The sequence below is a fragment of the Aplidium turbinatum genome, chromosome 10, assembly GCF_918807975.1.
Source record: "Aplidium turbinatum chromosome 10, kaAplTurb1.1, whole genome shotgun sequence".
NCBI classification, from domain to species: domain Eukaryota; kingdom Metazoa; phylum Chordata; class Ascidiacea; order Aplousobranchia; family Polyclinidae; genus Aplidium; species Aplidium turbinatum.
In genome coordinates this window covers 5,784,802-5,802,930 of record NC_137481.1, presented here as the reverse complement: position 1 = coordinate 5,802,930, position 18,129 = coordinate 5,784,802, and the positions used below count along the sequence as shown (strand labels likewise).

Genomic DNA, 18,129 nt, shown 5'->3' with positions numbered 1-18,129 from the left:
GCTGCTCAGATTGGCATGATGCAGTTGGTTAAATGCATTTCGTACTACAGTTTGATCACCACACAATACATCAATACGGGTGCGCCAAATGAAAATTTTGCGGCACATTTCTTGTGCAAATAAGAGGCTGTACCATACTTAGTTTGATAGGTAAAAGATATTAATTTGTAGTTTTTCTTAATTCATGCAATTTTGAAGCTTTTCATATAGCAATTTTTGCCCTAATAATTGCAAGATTTTGCCCGAGTTCGCGACGTTTTGAAACAACAGGGGGGCAGCTGCCCCCCCTGCCCCCCTGGCTCGTACGGCTATGATGCGGGTAATGAGTAATCGAATAGCAATTGTGATACTTCCCTCTATAGCTTGTTGTTTAACTAATCATTGCCAGTAGTGAAAATTCAGATTTTTTAATCGGTTCTTTATTCAGTCAGGGACATCTCTACAGTTATTTCATGCTATGATTTTACTCAATGCTGCTGTACAAGTATTGCAGAAACGCGTTGCTTTTAGTGCACGCAAAGCCAACTAGGTTACCTTGTTGCATTCCTTCAACGCTAAGTGTTCAGCACAAAGGAGATTCAAAGCCAATTGTAGGAAGTGTTTTGTAGACTATATGACTTGACAGGGTATCGAACGGAAACTATCAGAGGCGTGCACTTTATCTACTAAAAGCTACAAGAGAAAAACTTTTTATCTTTGCCTTCCATGAAAATAATGTCTCACAGCTAACAATTTTTCTGAAGTAAATTAGACTTAAAGCAGTTAGGATTTGGCTTACAGTAGTATATTGTGGCACGAAACAGCTTAATCTGCTTTCCGGATTTTGCTCTATTTCGGTACTACAAACCTAGTATGTACAAACCTAAGTTGTTTCTGGTAAAACACAAGGGTCGACGCAACCCTAACATCGGGAGCTTCCACTCTTGCATGTAAGGCAACGTCGACCAATAGGTGTGACGTGTGAGGGCTAGTCATCCTCCGCAATATTATAACGTGTAGGCTATGATCGTATGATACCAAAGCAGGACAATCAGTTAAACATATGGCACGGTCTCAACACCTAGTAACTTCATATCCGTTTATAACTGCAGGTGAATAAAAAAATAAGCAAGCCGAGCTTCTCAGAGCGCGACTGCCTCTTTAATACCATCTTGAGTGGCAACGACTCTTCCCGGTCTTTTTAATTGATAAACTGCCTCTCTTGGGACATCAAAAATAATTTTACCACACTAATTACAGAATGACCCTTTTCTACAAAGACAAGGCACAAGATTATTTTTTTATTTGCATTTTTTCAACCCATTTTAGTTTTGGATGTAGCTTTTCTTAGTCCTCAAAATTTCAGGAAAATGAAAATAAGAGCTCGATTTCACAGTAGGGGAAGGTGACCATAGTGTTGTGCAGGTTTTATAGTTGTGCATGTGCCATTTCCCGCCATTTCATGCATGGTTGATTAAGCATGACACCCCTCATGTGATGCCTCTAAGTAATGTGCTAATTTCTAATAGGTAACAGATTTCTCGTGCGTACTGTTTGCGAGCTGTTGCTGTAAATGTTAGTTTGTTGCATTTTTCCCTGGTTATTGAGATATCAGATAAGTTGTCATTTTGAATAGATGTTGGTTCTCCAAGAAAGTGAGCTTATTTGTGGAGCTTGAGCTTCATAGAGCTTGTATTGCCTGCACTTCGTTCTAGTGCAATATTAAAGTTAATACACAAAACAGTTGCACAATTAACACAAGTAAGGAATCAGAGTGCACAACTATGGACACCCATGACCATAGTTGTGCAATTTTAGTCACCGTTTTAAAACGTCAAAAGCACCTATCAGCTTATCTGCAATACTTGATTTTTGTATTGTTTTTTGTTGGTAAATGCTTGTACTATAACCACATCATAACGTTTGTTTGCTAACTTTACTCATGCTTCAGTTTTTGATTAAAATGTTAAAAATTGCACAACTATGGTCACCTTCCCGTATACATATTCATCATCATGCGACACAACACGAGGCACTCAAGACAATGACCGCAAGGTGAAAGAAAGCCAGGCAGTTTATCATTTAGCTATACTGTATATGTTCTTGTGACACGATGCTTACAGCAGGAACAATAATTTAAACACACACATGGGTTTTTCATGTACAAGTTTTTTCAATGTAGCCTAAATGTGAATTTTTTTGCCTGCACTGTAAGACCTAAATTCACAAAAACATTGACAACTTTGGGTTTGTTCTCGAGTAGCCTACCCCCGTTTGAAAATTTCTGTTGCAATTATTTTTTGTTTGTGTGTATTTACTGTGGACAGTTTTGTCCGCAGTAAAATTGTAATATAGGCCTAGTCAAAGTATGAAGTCCTAGAAATACTCAAGAACAATAAAATGTTTTTGAAGAATCAAAGTCATTTCCTGTTTTAATAATCATAGAAAGTCCATAACGTTTGATATCTGGCAATCTGAGGCTACCTAACAGACTGCGCAGGCAAGAAAAATCCCAACTGGACTTTGTCTGCCCTGTGTCTGCAGCCTACTCCGTATCAGTTTTGTGTAATATATTATATAGTTATTCGAAGGCTAAGCTATCTAACTGCGATAATCTATTTAGAATCACTATCATTACTGTGCAACTCATAGACTTGACTCTGCGAAACAGGATGAAAACAAAATATTGGACCAAAGTTTCAGAATTTGAAGGACTTCCAAACTTATCAGATTTCAAGATTATTCAGGAAGAAATTGATGAAGATTTAAAGCCCGGAGGTTTGTAAAAAAATATGATTAGGGATTAATCTACTCGCTGTTGTGAACAAATCAGCGCAAAATAGGCCTAGTGAATTTATTTGATTGATAGAATCTTTGTCCTCTGTCTGAGAAAGCTTCTTCATCAGTCTAAACCTGGAAGTTTCGCATATACTGGTAGAGACTTTGAACCATTGGCGCTGGCTCGGTTACCGAGATTGACAAAGTGCGGCATCCGCTTGTTGTTGGCAATTTAGTAGTCAGTCTTTAATTATTGCATTTACTAGGTGCTGCTAAATAAAGAATTGTCTTTTAGGCTAAATGTGTTGCTCAAGCTCACATCCCAAGAGTGCACCGAGCGCTTCTTCATCTTGCGTTTCGCTCGTGCTTAAAATCCTAATCTAAAAACTGAGTTATCAGAGTTATTGTTCAGAAGGGATTTTTGGCGTATAAGGGATTTTTGGCGTTCTTTTTGGCGATTTGTAAAAAGTTAATAACTCTAAGAACGAGCGATGGCGGCCCGAGTATGGGCTTACCAGTGTAACAACACCGCCATCGAAAGCATGATAGTTATTTTTGACGGCATTTTGTGTGATTGATGTCACTAATGCCGTTGTTTATCAAATACCTTTCTTCGTCAACAATAACCTTAAGAGGAGGTAGGGGAGAGTGGGGTTGGTTGAATCGGGGGTTGGTTGAATCACGGTCGACTGCGCTGAGACTAAAATCATTGAACCAAATCAGATAACTTTTTTCGCAAGGCATGGCCATCATTTCAGCAGGCTGCAACGCACGAGTTTCGAAGTTGGTGTTTAGTTGGCGTTTTTGAGTACCCCCATATTTTATAGCTGTTTGTAACATTTCAGTGTTGTTTGTATTTTTCGTTTAGCGTTAGTTAGATAGTGTGCAGATGAGAAAGTGGAAGTTATTTTTGTAGCCAGTTAGCTAAGTGTTAAGAAATCAGTAATGAAGGCCAAGTTCAAACTCAGTGTAAAATAGTTTTTACTCTTATTTTCTGTGATATCTTGGTGGGGTTGGTTGAATCGCGTGATTCAACCAACCTCGTTATATTTTCACCTGATGAAATCATTAATCAGAGATGAGTCAAATAATCTGCCAAATGAAACCACTAACCAATGTGATCATGTTAAAACGTCTGTGATGTCACAGAGCATTGGCGTTGCTAATGAGCCACCAGCCTCGAACGAAAGCTCAATTTCTGAGGTGCAAGGTTTGTTGGCCGCCACAAGCGATGAGGAACCGGTCAATACACCTTCAACCTTTCGTTCATGTAGGAAAAGACTCGCATTGAGAAGTCCCGGAGTTAATTCACTGCCATTCAGCCCTGAAATGGTGCGTAAGTTCCCCAAGGCTCCTATCAAAGCCGGTAAAAGAAACGGAAGAAGAAAACGCCTCAAGTGTGCGATAGACCTACTGTCGAACACGCCAGAAAAAAAGCAATTGAGCATAGGACTGCTAAGAAGCCTCAAAAGAAGAGCAAGATTCAATCACAAAAAAAAGGAAAAAAAGGTTCAGCAGCTACTGCAGATGGAAGAGCATGGCTATTGGCTATGCAACCAATGTGGAGAAAATTACAATAACAGTGTTGACAGAGAAGCTTGGGTGAAATGTATCGTAATGGGCTCATGAGCTTTGTACAGATGGGCTGTTTATGTGCACAAAGTGTGTTAAACTGTTTTGCTTGTTTTTGTGGAATGCTATAAATATTTTGCCATTAAGTTAGTTTGCAGTTATTCCAAATAATGTGTTATGTTATACAGCACAACAAGGAATTCTTTAAAATGATTTTATGAATGATTCAACTAACCCCACCATGTGATTCAACCAACCCCGTTGTCTAAAAAAAGTACCTTTTTTGAAATTTGCATCAATTTCAACTGCTTTGTAGTATCTATATGAAACCATTTTCATCTAGTAGAGTGTATGTCCAAGTATCAGCAGACCAATTTTCACCATGATCTGTAGTCTGTGGCGCCCACAAGCGGAATAAAACCTTAAAATGATTCAACCAACCCCACTCTCCCCTACTTTTGGACCAAAGTTCAGGGTGATTTTATGGACCCGGAGTCCCACGCCGGAGCCACACTATGGGTAGACAGGGTATTTTAAAAAAACACCGCGCATATTTGAGATATAATAATATGTTTCCATCTGATCCATTCTACAGATTCCTGCTTTTCAAGGGAGAGCCACGAAAACCAACACTTTTACTGTTTTTCAGAAATCCTCGTTGAAGCGCTTATGATTAGTGTGGATCCATACACCAGGTAAGGCCATAGCAGAGATTTTAAATCATGAGAATACAAAACTACATCCGTTTCTGAATTATCCGCACCATTAAAAGTTTTCCTTTTTCTGATTTACAAAATTATGTAACCTACTTTTTGTAGGTTATATAAGAGGGAGAAAGTTGGTTTTGAAGTAGGCTAATTGAAGTTGTTTTGTTGAAAGTAAGCGAGAAGCGAGGCAACGAAAAAGTGTTAAAGTGGCAATTAACTCTTCTAATGTTGCCAGAAACGCTGAGTTATACGTCTCGTAATGTAATGCCACAACCCATGGTTGCACTTGCACATGTATTGTATCAGCCTAGATTATGGTTTGTAACAACTTATCCCACTAGTGAATATTTTATAAGATAGAAAAGCTTTGCGTTCATATTATAGATTGTGAATTCAGAATTAGGCCTAGAGATGTTTGATAAAGCTAATCTCACAATTCGTTTCGTCCGAAATAACCCCGCTATTTATGATCCGTTTAAAATTTGCCTATAAGGGGCTTGGTCTTTTTAATACGTTCTAGCCTATATTGGACTGGTGCTTACTGGTTCTTTTTTTATCAAAAATTTCCATTTTTGGAGAAGAAAAAAAAGCAAATTACTGTAGTTTTATTAAGGTGACGTTTTAACTCTTCTGGAATTGAGATTATTTAAACATCACCGAGGATTTCGCCAAACGTACAGTTTGTTGCCTTTAAACAAAGTGTTCATGCTGTCAAACCCTCCATGTTTCCTGTAAGTTATATAAAGATTTATCATCTTGGCAAACTTTGAACTGCGGCATTGTGAAGCATAGGTTAAGCATGTTATTCTGCAACAAAACAGTATTCACAACATTAAACTCATCAGAGCAGAACAATGTAGCCTATCTTGTGGAGTACATTTTCAATCTATCTCAAAACAAGGCAAAACGTAATTGCTACTATCCAAACGTCCATACTCCAAGTTTCACTACTGTTTGAAACAAGAAAAATACAAAATACGATTTAAAACCAAGAAAGCAATGAAATAGGCTATTTGTTAATGAAAGAAATGATGATAAATAAAAAGAAATGATACTAACTTTAAAGATCAATTGACATAGAGACAAAAAATAAACATCTTTAACAATAAATGATGCTTCAAAGTAAACTTTTCGTTTTTGGCTGAAATGGGCTTATCGCTTGTAGCTGTGCAATGTGCATTTCATAGACCTATGTTTCAGCTTCATGCATGTGTCAATTTTATTTTACAAAAATTAAGTTTCAAGTTGAATGCGACGATTATAAGCCTAAAGTTTGGGCCTAAAATATGAAAGTCCTGTCACAGCTCTGATTCTGTAATTTAAGTTTTGCCAGCGACTATCGTAAACTCTTAGACGAGTCTACACAAGTAATAGCTCAACTAGTTTAAATTTAAGTCAAACTAGCTGATGTAGTAAGCTTTGTAGTAGGCCTCCTATAAAGCCACAATTTTAACTGAATTTCTCATACTTTATTGCAGGGCGCACAGTTTTCCCACAGGCATCCCTGTTATAGGACTCCAAGCTTCGAAGTGAGTGAGCTGTAAGCATATACTGTAGTTCAGGTTTTTGTAGAAGTCGTTTTAAACCCCGGCTGCGTGGCTAAGTGGTTAGAATATTTGTGCAACGCTCAACGCCAGTCCGACACTGCTTCAAAACTGCGCAGTTGTGTGTAGACAAGATGGCATTTGTTTCTTTGCTACCACCGGTTGTCTTCTATGTTAGGCAGTATACCATATGTTTTTGCAATTGACGCAAAATAAAACAGAAATGTAATTACTGCTGTGGAAGCTCTGCATTGCAGAATCTATTGGATTTGGTGATGTGAGTGTTCAAATATAAGATTGACAAGCCATTTCTTGAAATGTTGAAGAAAATTGTTTCAAACGATAATAATCGTCAAAGAAAGAAATGGCAAAATATCAAATTGTGTTTGTATTTTCATCATAAACAGGGTTTTAAAAAGTGAAAATGAAAAGTATCCTAAGGGAAGTACTGTGTTGACGGACGGTGGATGGAGGACTATTTGCAAAAGGACGAACGAAGATTTCCTTATAAGGATTGACAACATTGAACCTAAACTTGAATTGTCGCATTCACTTTCAGCTATAGCCGCGCCCGGGTATTTGGATACAACGATTGCCATGTTGTTGATTTTTATATAATCCTGACAGATTTGTGATTGATTAGGATTTAGAATTTTTAATTCGGAGATAAAACTCAAGTGCTAGTGTAGCCTATGGTGACATTAAAAAACTTAACGTTTAACTGTTATTTTTACAGATGTAGTTGAATGGTTTTTGAGGGCACAGAGCTACACAGACATTGTTTGATCTATTTCTTCATTTTCTTGTATGAGTAAAATGTGATTAATCCTCTGTCTACCGAAAAAAAACATGCAAGTTGTACCGTTGGGGTCCATTGGACCCCAAATTCCAAAGTACTTGTTATGGACAAAAAGAATCAGCCCAGATGATAAAATTAAAGCTCAATAGGAAAGAACGTAACAGACTAAAAAAAATCATAACTTAGAAACACTGTAGAAAAACTAAAAATACTCGAAACTTAACAAAGAAGTCATACAGTAGCCCATGCACAAACCAACCCGATACGGAATTGGTCTATTCTTGAGCAATGGTCAAACTATTGAGAGATTTGGCTAAAAAACGCATATTAGTTAACAAGAAATATTGTGAGTTTATATATTACCACATTTGTTGCAAATGAATTGGGAATGTTCTTGGCAAACGTTGAGTTTGCAAGTAGTAGGCCTAGAGAATTGTCTACAATTTTGGTCTTTGTGTCTTTCACAAAGATAGCATCTATAGCCTTCTTTGATTTTGGCGTTTGATCTTCAACAACTGTTTCTTTTATTTTGTTGCGAATTTGATGTCTTGTTGATATTGAAGTCGAAGCTGGTAATCCAGCAAGCTCTTTTCCTAGTTGGATCTAAAATTTTCTTCTCTTTCATGCATGCATGCTTCTATGTTGTGCTGCTATTTTCGCCTTGCAATTGATGCCATATCACAAAAGCATTGACAGCAGTGACATCGATCATATTGTAAAATAGAGCTATCGGCTATCTTCTCGTCATTCTTTTGGAAGTGTATTTCCTAAAATTGCTGTCAGTAGTGTCAACTCCTTCTTTAGTACTGTTGTAATACAAGATTACTTCAAATGCAGCAGGCTTGGGGTCCATTGGACCCCACGGTACAAGATGCTATTATTTTTTTCTTTGCTACCAACGTATGTTTGAGATCAATAATTATAATATTGTCCTAAACATCAAGCAAAGCTGTGAAAAGTCAAGGTATATCAATATCGCATCTGCTACATGTCCTAAGAAATCGCAGAGCGAAATTTGTTTTGGGGTCCATTGGACCCCACGGTAGACAGAGGGTTAACTTGTAATGTCAAATCCTGTTGGATGTATTGTTTAAATTTATTTGTTTGCAATTACAGACTTGCGGCATACTTCGGATTGTTAGATCTTTGCAAGCCAAACAAAGGGGAAACAGTTTTTGTAAATACCTGCGGTGGAGCAGTAGGAAGCCTGGTCGGACAAATAGCAAAAATTAAGGTAAAAATTTATTATTTGCTGTTCCGTCAGTCTACTTGAAATGCTATTGCAGATTCTTTTTACTATGTTTGTTTTTCTTATAAGCCGGCTACTGTGTGTGAGTAATATAAACATGAAATAATATCGTATGCAATAAAGAAATCATGGAACAACTTCAATCAATCATTCAATCAACCAATCAATCAATCAATCAATCAATCAATCAATCAATCAATCAATCAATCAATCAATCAATCAATCAATTAATCAATCAATGTTTTATTTGTCAGTAACAGGAACATAGGTACATGTTTGAAATATGCAATTAATAAACACAATGCAAAAGTTACACAAGTTCCCATACCGACAGGGAGACAACGAGACGACCATACGGTCTACTAGTCAATTGCCACCATACGGAAATGACGATTTTGCCATTTAAAATAATAAGTTTGGCTACGATGCTGGCATCTTTCATATGTGCTAGCCGGTTTAAACCGAGCTTGACGTCTGGGCAGTGGAACAAAACAATTTTGTGCGCTTGAGTTCTTCAAGTATGATTTTGGATTCATTTTTTCTTCTCTATGTCATTCTAATTGACATCAATATTCGCCTATCTAGGGAATGAATATAAAGTCACAGAAAAGCTGACTTTATCTTCACAAAATCAATGTCAAGCAAACACATAACCTACATCTTGAACAAATGCTTTATTTTTTGTACGTTGTAAACTTAATTTGTTCAAATTAATTTTTCACTTTTAATTTGTTCAATCATCACAAGGGAACACAATTTTTGTTGACTTCGATCTTACAATTGTTTTTGACTAACTTTTGGGCGCTGAATCCAAAAATGACATTAGTTTTTCTCTATCACGTCAAGTTTTTGAGCTAGGCACCCACCACCTTGTCTCATAACCCACAAAAGTACAACATTTAAGACATCTGCGTTTATTGTATAAAACGTTTTAAGAACTACAAGCAACCGAAAGTATCTCCATGGTTTTCAAATAAACATTCATAAAGCTATATTCTGTTCCTTAAAACGGATATTGCTTCTGCAGGACAAATAGAGTGCGAGTTTTAGGGCAAAAATTTACACTTGTAGCTTTTCCTAGCATGTTCAAGCTATGAGCAGTTTCGCTTAATACTCCAGCAATAGCCAGCCAGCATAGGCTATCTAAGTCCAATCTTCCCTGATATCTTTCCACCATCACCTTCAAATTTTGGTGGAATCTTTCTCCTTGCTCATCGCTGACCGCACCAAGGTTTTCCGGGAAATTAGCAAGACGGCTATGCAAAAAATGCATCTTGATGCTCATGTTGCAGCTGAGTTCTTCGTAGCTTTCGAATAGCTTCTGAACAATTTCGATATAATTCTCTGCCCGTGTATTCCCAAGAAATCCCTTGACAAAGTTTTTAAATGATAACCACGCATTTTCTTCCAATTCTGACATTGAACCATTGAAACGTTCATCTTTGATGAGTTGCCGAATTTGTGGACAATCAAATACACCAGCCTTAATTTTTTGTATTGACAGGCCAGGAAAAGCCAAAACGAGGTAATTGAAACAGCTGCTTTCAGTGGACAATGCTTTAACAAATTGCTTCGTCAGGCCGAGCTTTATATGCAGAGGTGGAAAAATAATTTTCACTCTGTCAACAAGTGGCTCATTTAGAATATTAGGATCACCAGGTTTAAGGTCAGATCTCGGCCACAAAGCTACTGTCACTTCGAAAGCACGGTAAAAACGCACTTTCTTTCGATGGAAAGTGATACCTTCACTCCTTTCCCAAGTAAATTTTTCTCATTTAGTCTGGATGCTAAGAGTTCTGAAGCTTTTTTTCCTAGTCCCAAATCTCGTGCCAAATCATTCAACTCATGTTGATGGAAGACTACACGTTCTGAATCATTTTCCATTGCAAAATCTTCATCATTAGGCCTGTCATCACTAATACATTCATCATGATCCAAATTTTCGAGCATAGATGTTTGAACAAAAACTGGGATTTCAGCTGAATGAGGCACTGGACGTATAGCTGATGGAAGACTTGGGTACTCAATTTTACGTCTGTTTTTCTTTTTATACCCTGAAGTTTGCACCAAGCAAAAGTAACAGTCTGTCTAATGATTTTTAGGCTCTCGCCAAACCATGGGTATACCGAATGCCAATTTGTCACGTGTTTCCTTGGTCTACATCCGCAAACTCTCGATACACTGCTTGCATACCTTGTGGGGTGCCCAAGACTTATCTTGATTTCCAAGTTTTATTTTAAAATATGCAAAGTAGGCTTGTTTGACAAATGCACTGAAGTCTTTTCTTTGGCTAGGAATAGTAAAACTGCCGCAAATATAACAAAAGGAAACCAGGTTATTGAGACACTGACGACGAGAACCAACAGACACAGTGGCAGACAAGATAGTATTCTAACAAACAAACATGGTTGAAAGTGGAAAGCAACTAACTTCAAAATTGATGATTGCATCGTTGGACGATTGCATCCTCCAACCAAAAGTGGGGGAAATAGCATCGACCTAAATCGATGCATGTGCCTTTTTTGCTTAATAATTCAGTTGACCCTTCTTGTATATAACTTACTATATGATTAGCTTGTGCATTTCTATTACGTATGGACAGAGATGGGCATGATCTTGATCTTGAAGATCACAAGTGATCTTGAAGATCAAGATCGTGATCTTGATCTTGATCTTGAAGATCACTTTTTTTTTGGTGATCTTGATCTTGATCTAAGATCACTTTTTTTTGTGTGATCTTGATCTTGAAAAACAATAAGATCAAGATCACTTTAAAATTGAACTTTACTTACTAGATAGAAGCATTTTTTTAGAACTCGTACTGTACAAAGTAGTTAGTGGCAACTACTAACATTAAGCCACTGTTAATATAATATGTGTCCAACAAAAGACGATTTAAAGTCACCATCTAATCTGGTCAGTGTTGCCATTTCAAAATTGAAAAAGTTTTCTGTATTGGTCATAATAAAGAAGTCAACTTCCGTGTACTTTATGTTGACGTATAATAAAAAATCATTTAACTTTGTTCACAAGTTCCATGTGTGAATTTTAAAGAAATGTTTGCTTTCTTTGGCTCAATTTTAGATGTTTCAAAAGTTTAGAATGGCGGTGTTAAAAAATCTGGACTCTAGCCGACTTTGGTCATGTAAAGTGGTTTATTGCAGCAAACCAACCAGACCAAGACTTGTTTAAGGTCTGGGTATGGAGTGGTTTGTCTGACCGCAAACCTCAGAACGTTTTTGAAAGCAGACAACACTATCAAAGTTGACAACACTATCAACACTATCAGATGGGTAAATAGTGCAATAAACATTGACCTAATGCAGTGAAACTTAAAACTACTTAGTAACACGAATAAAAATTCCCACATGAACCAGACAAAAATTTGGTAAAAAATGATGCAGTTCAAAGTTTATATTTATTTATTATAAATAAAAAGTACAAAACTAATTGCAAATTTTGCGACTTTTCAGTACCGTGCAACTGTAATTAACCTCGGCCTTGGGTGTGACGTTGCGATTCTACGCAAACTACGTCAGCAATTGATAGGCCTAATAGCAACAGTCACTAACTTATTACAATAATAGGCCAGTGATCGAGTAGTTAAAAGTAAAAGCTAGCAATACCAACTATATGCCTTTACCCAGGTTGCTTATAGTGATTATTTTTTGCAACATCATTGATCAAAAACTTAATTTTTTTTCAAGCACAAAAAAAGTGATCTTGAAAGTGATCTTGATCTTCAAGATCACGATCTTGATCTTGATCTTCAAGATCACATAGTTTGGTGATCTTGATCTTGATCTTCAAGATCACCTATTCTTGGTGATCTTGATCTTGATCTTCAAGATCACCAATACTGGTGATCTTGCCCATCTCTGCGTATGGAAAAGCAATACACGGCTAAAGTCGTGAAAAGTTGCATATTTTGGATGTATGCTGTAGAGCAAAAACTTGACGTGATAGAAGAAAACTGGCGGCATTTTTGAAATCAGCACACCGGAATTAGCCTAAATCAAGTGTAAAATCAAAGTCAACAAAAAATTTTTCCAAAATTGTTCCCCAGTGTTATCAACGTCTCAGGGCTGCAGAGTTGTAGGTTGCTGTGGAACAGACGACAAAATGGAATTCGCTAAATCCATTGGATTTGATGACGCCTTCAATTACAAGACTGAAAAATCGTGGCCTGAAGCTTTGAAGAGAGTTGCTCCAAATGGAATCGATTGCTTCTTTGACAATGTATGAGCATTTCTTTTCGTAAGCTATCAAATAGACCTATCTACCGTAACTGTATATAGGCCTACAACCAGTAAGCTTCATTCTCACATGTGTGGCTACGCAATCAAGGTCAGTGGGTTTTCATTTAGGTTGGCGGACAAATGACGTCTGACGTCATGAAACAAATGAATAAATTTGGAAGAATTGCGGTTTGTGGAAATATAAGCTCGTACAACAGCAGCAGCCCACCTAAAGGTAACGTATGTTTTGATTGAAGTTTAAGTTATTTCTAAAATTAACCAGCGCAGTTCATCATTACAGGGGCGAATAGGAATAATAACTGTTGCATTGCCCTACAACAGGGGTAGTCAACCTTTTTTGCACGCAGAGCACTTTGCCACTGAGGAAAGCTGTGGTGGGCAACACTGATAAAACTTGAGCTAGGTTGGCTCGTATGCCAGTAAAGGACGCATTTTGTATGCAGCATCCAGCGCTGCATCTTGTTAATATTTATCTTAGAATACCCTAGCAACAAAAACAACGCCACTGCCAGACCAAGCTTCTTTAACTAGCTTCTTTGTGCACTAACAGCTGGCGAGTGATGTCATTTGAATATTCATTGTCAAGAAGCCTAATAGTATATAGCGTTGTCGCGCTACTTCACAAACAGGTACTTTTTAAATAGACGCAACCCTGTGCAATTCTTCTAAATTTTGAAAATTAACGAAAACACACGACAACTGACTAAGTTGCTACTAACTTACTAAAAGTCTCCTTTTCGTTTCAGTTGAGTGTTCGCAATCGATCGTTCTCTTCCAGGAGCTTACAATTTACGGATTTATCATTTCTCGATTCCAAGCCGAGTTTCCAAAAGCAATTTCACAAATGACTCAGTGGATCAACGAGGTAGATTAATGCTTAGAAAATTTTAATTTCTTAATGGAAAAATGTAATTTTACTTTCACTTCTTTTTCTTCTTCTTCTTCTTCTTCTTCTTCTTCTTCTTCTTCTTCTTCTTCTTCTTCTTCTTCTTCTTCTTCTTCTTCTTCTTCTTCTTCTTCTTCTTCTTCTTCTTCTTCTTCTTCTTCTTCTTCTTTTTCTTCTTCTTCTATATATCCTACTAGGAACTGCTTATTTACTCCAGCCTAGTGCTTCTCAGAGTAGAGGAAGAGAAAGGTTGAATTGGACTGTGAAGCCTTTGATTGCAAGAGAATGCCAACAAAACTAAACGAAAGGCAAAATTACTAATGAGCCGCAAAAAATATAGTAATTTTTAGCTGTAGCGAAAACTGATTTGAGAAACGCTAGTGGAGCCTACTACTGCACCACGATTTCTTCCAATAAAAAAAGAGCAAAAATTTAAGTATCCAGTGTCTTTACGTTTAGAGCATAGCCTGTATGACAAACCAAAACACAATCTTTATTTTATTGACCCTCAAACCTTGTGCATTCCAATTTGTTTTGAAATATTTTATGCGAAATCGATTCTCCTTAATAATTGAACTTTTGTATTTCCGCTCACGTTGCTGAAAGATCTACGTCAAATTAAAAAGTTGAAAACAAGAATCCTCGATCAAAGGCTAGTTTTTACTTCTACATGTACATGCACGTCTTAAACCATTACGGTTTTGCCACCTTTTTCTTTTGTTGGTTTATTGCTGTAGTTTATTTGTACAGTGTCGTTTCTTCTGCATTTCAACAAAAACAAAAAATTTGAATATTGTTTATTTTTAGGGAAAAATCAAAATTCGTGAAACGGTCACAGATGGCTTTGAGAACATCCCGAAAGCTTTCATTGGAATGATGTGTGGGGAAAACATTGGAAAGGCGCTTGTTCGAATGTCTTGAAGATCATTTATGTTGTCCAATAAACTGTGGGCTAGCGTGGCATGCTAACACTGCAAAGTTTATAAAATCGTTCAGTGTTATGTAACTTTGGTCATAGTTTGTATTACTCAGTCAAGTTTACCTCCCGGCAGTCGAGTGTAGCAAGAATTGGCAGCAATAGACACGTGTTTCAGCCATGAGCCTGGGCTCTTTTTTTCTTTCGGCTGGGCTCATTAGTATAGCATCACTCATTTGAACTTTTATTTGCATCAGTAGCGACAAGACGTAACCACCGACTCAAAAATAAAATGAGCCCGATCATGGCTACCTAAAGATACGGCCTGATTTGTCACATTTTGCAGAAATTTCCGAAATTTGCTAACTTTGGGCGAATGTTCAAATACATGTGGTGGCTGAAATTCCGATTGATGAGGCTGAAAATTTGGAAAGTCGGAACGGACCAGAGAGACGGGTACGAACCGCCCTTTTGCAATGGGGGTTCGTCTTCCGGCAGGTTTGGGTCTGCTGGAGAGAACAGCTGAGTTTTAATTCCTGGGAACTCCCGGCCGGCTGCTATTGTGAGCGGCAAGGAGTTAAAAGCTGTGGTCTCCTACAAAACGGAAGATTTATTTAATTGAAAATGTGGGGCATTCTGCAGGGGCTAATAGTAGCCTACGTTTAAATAAATTCCTCAAAAGTACTGGATGATTTTATTTCAGAGGATCGTAATTCCATTAAGTGAATTTTACTCGCAGAGCACAGAGAGTTGTGCACAACCGTGATGAACTGTTTTATTTTGGTCAACAACGCACGAGTACAAAATAATTGACACGACGAGAAGAACACAATAAACATATCTTTTTTTTTTCGCGCAATAAACATAGCCAGGTCAAAGGTGATGAACTGTTTTATTTTGGTCAACAACGCATGAGTACAAAATAATTGACACAACGAGAAGAACACAATAACATAGCCAGGTCAGAGACTTTAAAGAACCGGCCTGCCACGCCCCGAGGAAGCGGCGATGCACCCGGAAGGGAAGTCCACCAGCTTAGGTCGCGGAGGCCAGGCTGGGGAGTCTAGGTACCTGTGGAAGGAAAGTGTGGATCAAGAATTTTGTGCGACGCGTCCACAAAAGTTAGAATGGTGGAACGGGCCAGGGAGACGGGCTTTGCTTTAGTTTGAATTAAAAGTATTCTCGACCGCTGCTTTTGTCTGTCAATTGAATTCTTACCTTTGTAGAAAGAAAACAACTAAACTAACTGTCGCCAAGGATATGCACTGTTGAAGAAGAAGCGATCTAGTCAAGTTTATTATATTGTTGTAGCGTTTATTATAAATGTGATTGGCGTCGCATATTCTGGTATAGCGCCGGAACAATGATATGACAATAGCGTGAACCAGCGTTGTCGTGTGCACATTTATAAAAACACACATTTTGCGATTTTTCTAGCATAAATGTAACTTAACTGTAAATCAACACGTCAGCTGCACTTCTTTCGTCCGAACCGCTCTTTGCTGGTTGAACGCTCGAAGAGTTCAGCAGTTTATCGCCCTTGAGGTACTGTAGTCACCTTTACGTAGTGAAAGCGTAACCTTGGCTGGAAGAGCAATAGTAAACGTTTTTTTTATCTACAAGTATGTAGTGTACAGTAAGATGGATGATTCTCCATGTAATCACGTGTTGCTATAGCCTATTTCTTTAGTCTTGTCTGACCCGAAGCTGACCTAACAGCTAGGCTAGAACGTGCACTGTGTGCGAGAAATTGAAAGAAAATTTGTCATGCGGGCTTAAATATATTTTAACCGAGACTAAAAATAAGGGCCATGTGAACCGTTCCCGGTGCTCACCGACCGGTAGGCTAGTAGTTAAAGCAAAAAATAAAACAAAACACGCGAAAAAACTAAGAAGTTTGCCACAGGGGTGAATTGTATAAAAAGAGGTTTATAAAAAAACTGGGAATAAATTGATAGTAATGCAACGGATACGTGTCCAACTGTCCATGGCTGCCCTGCCTCGAGAAAAGAGAATGAACTAACATAACAGGCTGAAGTGAAAGAACAGAGCACGTCGCTCTACTCTCGTGCGACAATGATGTTGCGAGACAACGGATGGCGTCCGAGAGTGAAGTCCTAAATATAGGCTACGCTATTACTTCGAGAGTTTGGATTGAGACAAGACTGAGGGAAGGGATTACAGCGTTGATGACAAACAGCTCAGACCCTTTGAGGACCATAAACTTTTGAGACATGTTTTATTGAAATATTGATGATATTTACTAGCCTACAAGTTTATCACTTTAAAGGGGTATTTGACAAAAATTATATATTTTTTATTTCAAATAGAAGTTACGCTGTGGTACATATCGTTTAGTATCATTGCTGGTATGGTTTTACACAGTGGCGGCTGGTCTGTTTGTGAGCAGTGGGGCTGTACTGAATAGTGGGGAGGGGTGAAGCCCGCCGCTGAGTTCGCCGAAGTCGAACGACTTCACGAGGGGGTCTGGGGGGTCTCCTCGTTTTTACCCTAAATTTTGAAAAAAAATGCATTCAAACTTTGTTGAAAAGTTGATATTCCTAAGCTGTATTTAAAAAAAAACCTAACAGTATTGCTTTGGAGACAAACTTTACTAGTATTGAGCTTAGTCTTGACTAGCCTAGCAGTTGTATACCAGGTTCAAGTGATTTTGAGATGCCCTAGGCTGGACTGTCACTTCCTATAACCTGTTGAATACCCTAACTCTACAGCTAACACTTCTACATTCATGGCTCATCGCTACTCTGCGAAATAAAAACTAACTTCAAATAGTCTGTAAAGTTATTCGGTTAGGTGGGGCTGTTTTCAGAGGCTCACACGGCGACGACGACGAAAATCATAATTGCTTGTACAGTATTGACATAATTCGTGCCAAATTATTGAAAATTTTTCAACCGGAAGTAATGCCATCAGTTAAATTTACCTTTGCATGTAGATCTAAAATACATTCCTAAAATATTACGTGTTAGCCTATTTATATTAAAATTTCACGGTTAATTTCTAAGTTTTTCCCACATCACTATATCCTTTCATTAGACTAATAGAATTTACCCTTCAGGACCTTTGGTACATATGTGTACCACAAAAGTTTAGCATTGTCTAGCAACATGTTTTTTTATTTTTTTTATGGTTTTACTGATGGGATAAGTCAGATTAATCACTAAACATTGATGTAGAATAAAAATTATATTTTTTTTATTTTTTACTTGTCTTGTTGATCTTTCAAAGTTTACCGCTTCAAACCCTGACCAACTCACCAAACAAAACCAGTTAAAGCAAAGCTAAAACAAAATACAATTTCCAAATTTTTTTTATTTATAAATAGATTATTTATTTAAGAAACGTTTAGAGACAAATACTTTTTGATAACTAAAAGAAAATGATTAGACATCGTGGAAAAAGTTCATGGTACACATATG

The 18,129-nt window shown here is 37.6% G+C and overlaps 1 protein-coding gene across 2 annotated transcripts; it reads left to right on the top strand.

Moving 5' to 3' along the window:
* Window positions 1-2,606: 2,606 nt before the first annotated feature.
* LOC145778558 (prostaglandin reductase 1-like) lies at window positions 2,607-15,351 on the top strand. Of its 2 annotated transcripts, XM_082590066.1 has the most exons (9): window positions 2,607-2,757; window positions 4,979-5,024; window positions 6,515-6,565; window positions 6,988-7,155; window positions 8,496-8,613; window positions 12,712-12,867; window positions 12,996-13,101; window positions 13,634-13,752; window positions 14,581-15,350. In XM_082590066.1, the coding sequence occupies exons 1-9, from the start codon at window positions 2,652-2,654 to the stop codon at window positions 14,692-14,694; spliced, it is 984 nt and encodes a 327-aa protein (XP_082446192.1). In that variant the 5' UTR covers window positions 2,607-2,651; the 3' UTR covers window positions 14,695-15,350. The 2 variants fall into 2 exon arrangements, with proteins under 2 accessions (XP_082446192.1, XP_082446193.1); XM_082590067.1 differs by lacking the exons at window positions 2,607-2,757; window positions 4,979-5,024 and adding an exon at window positions 5,654-5,767 and having other exon boundaries at window positions 14,581-15,351.
* The last annotated feature ends 2,778 nt before the right edge of the window (window positions 15,352-18,129 follow it).

Excerpts from the sequence above, each read along its gene's own strand:
- LOC145778558 (XM_082590066.1), top strand. The coding sequence starts at position 2,652 with ATGAAAACAAAATATTGGACCAAAGTTTCAGAATTTGAAGGACTTCCA. Across the intron at positions 6,566-6,987 it reads ATAGGACTCCAAGCTTCGAA|GGTTTTAAAAAGTGAAAATG; the intron begins GTGAGTGAGCTG and ends CATCATAAACAG. Across the intron at positions 7,156-8,495 it reads TCAGCTATAGCCGCGCCCGG|ACTTGCGGCATACTTCGGAT; the intron begins GTATTTGGATAC and ends TTGCAATTACAG.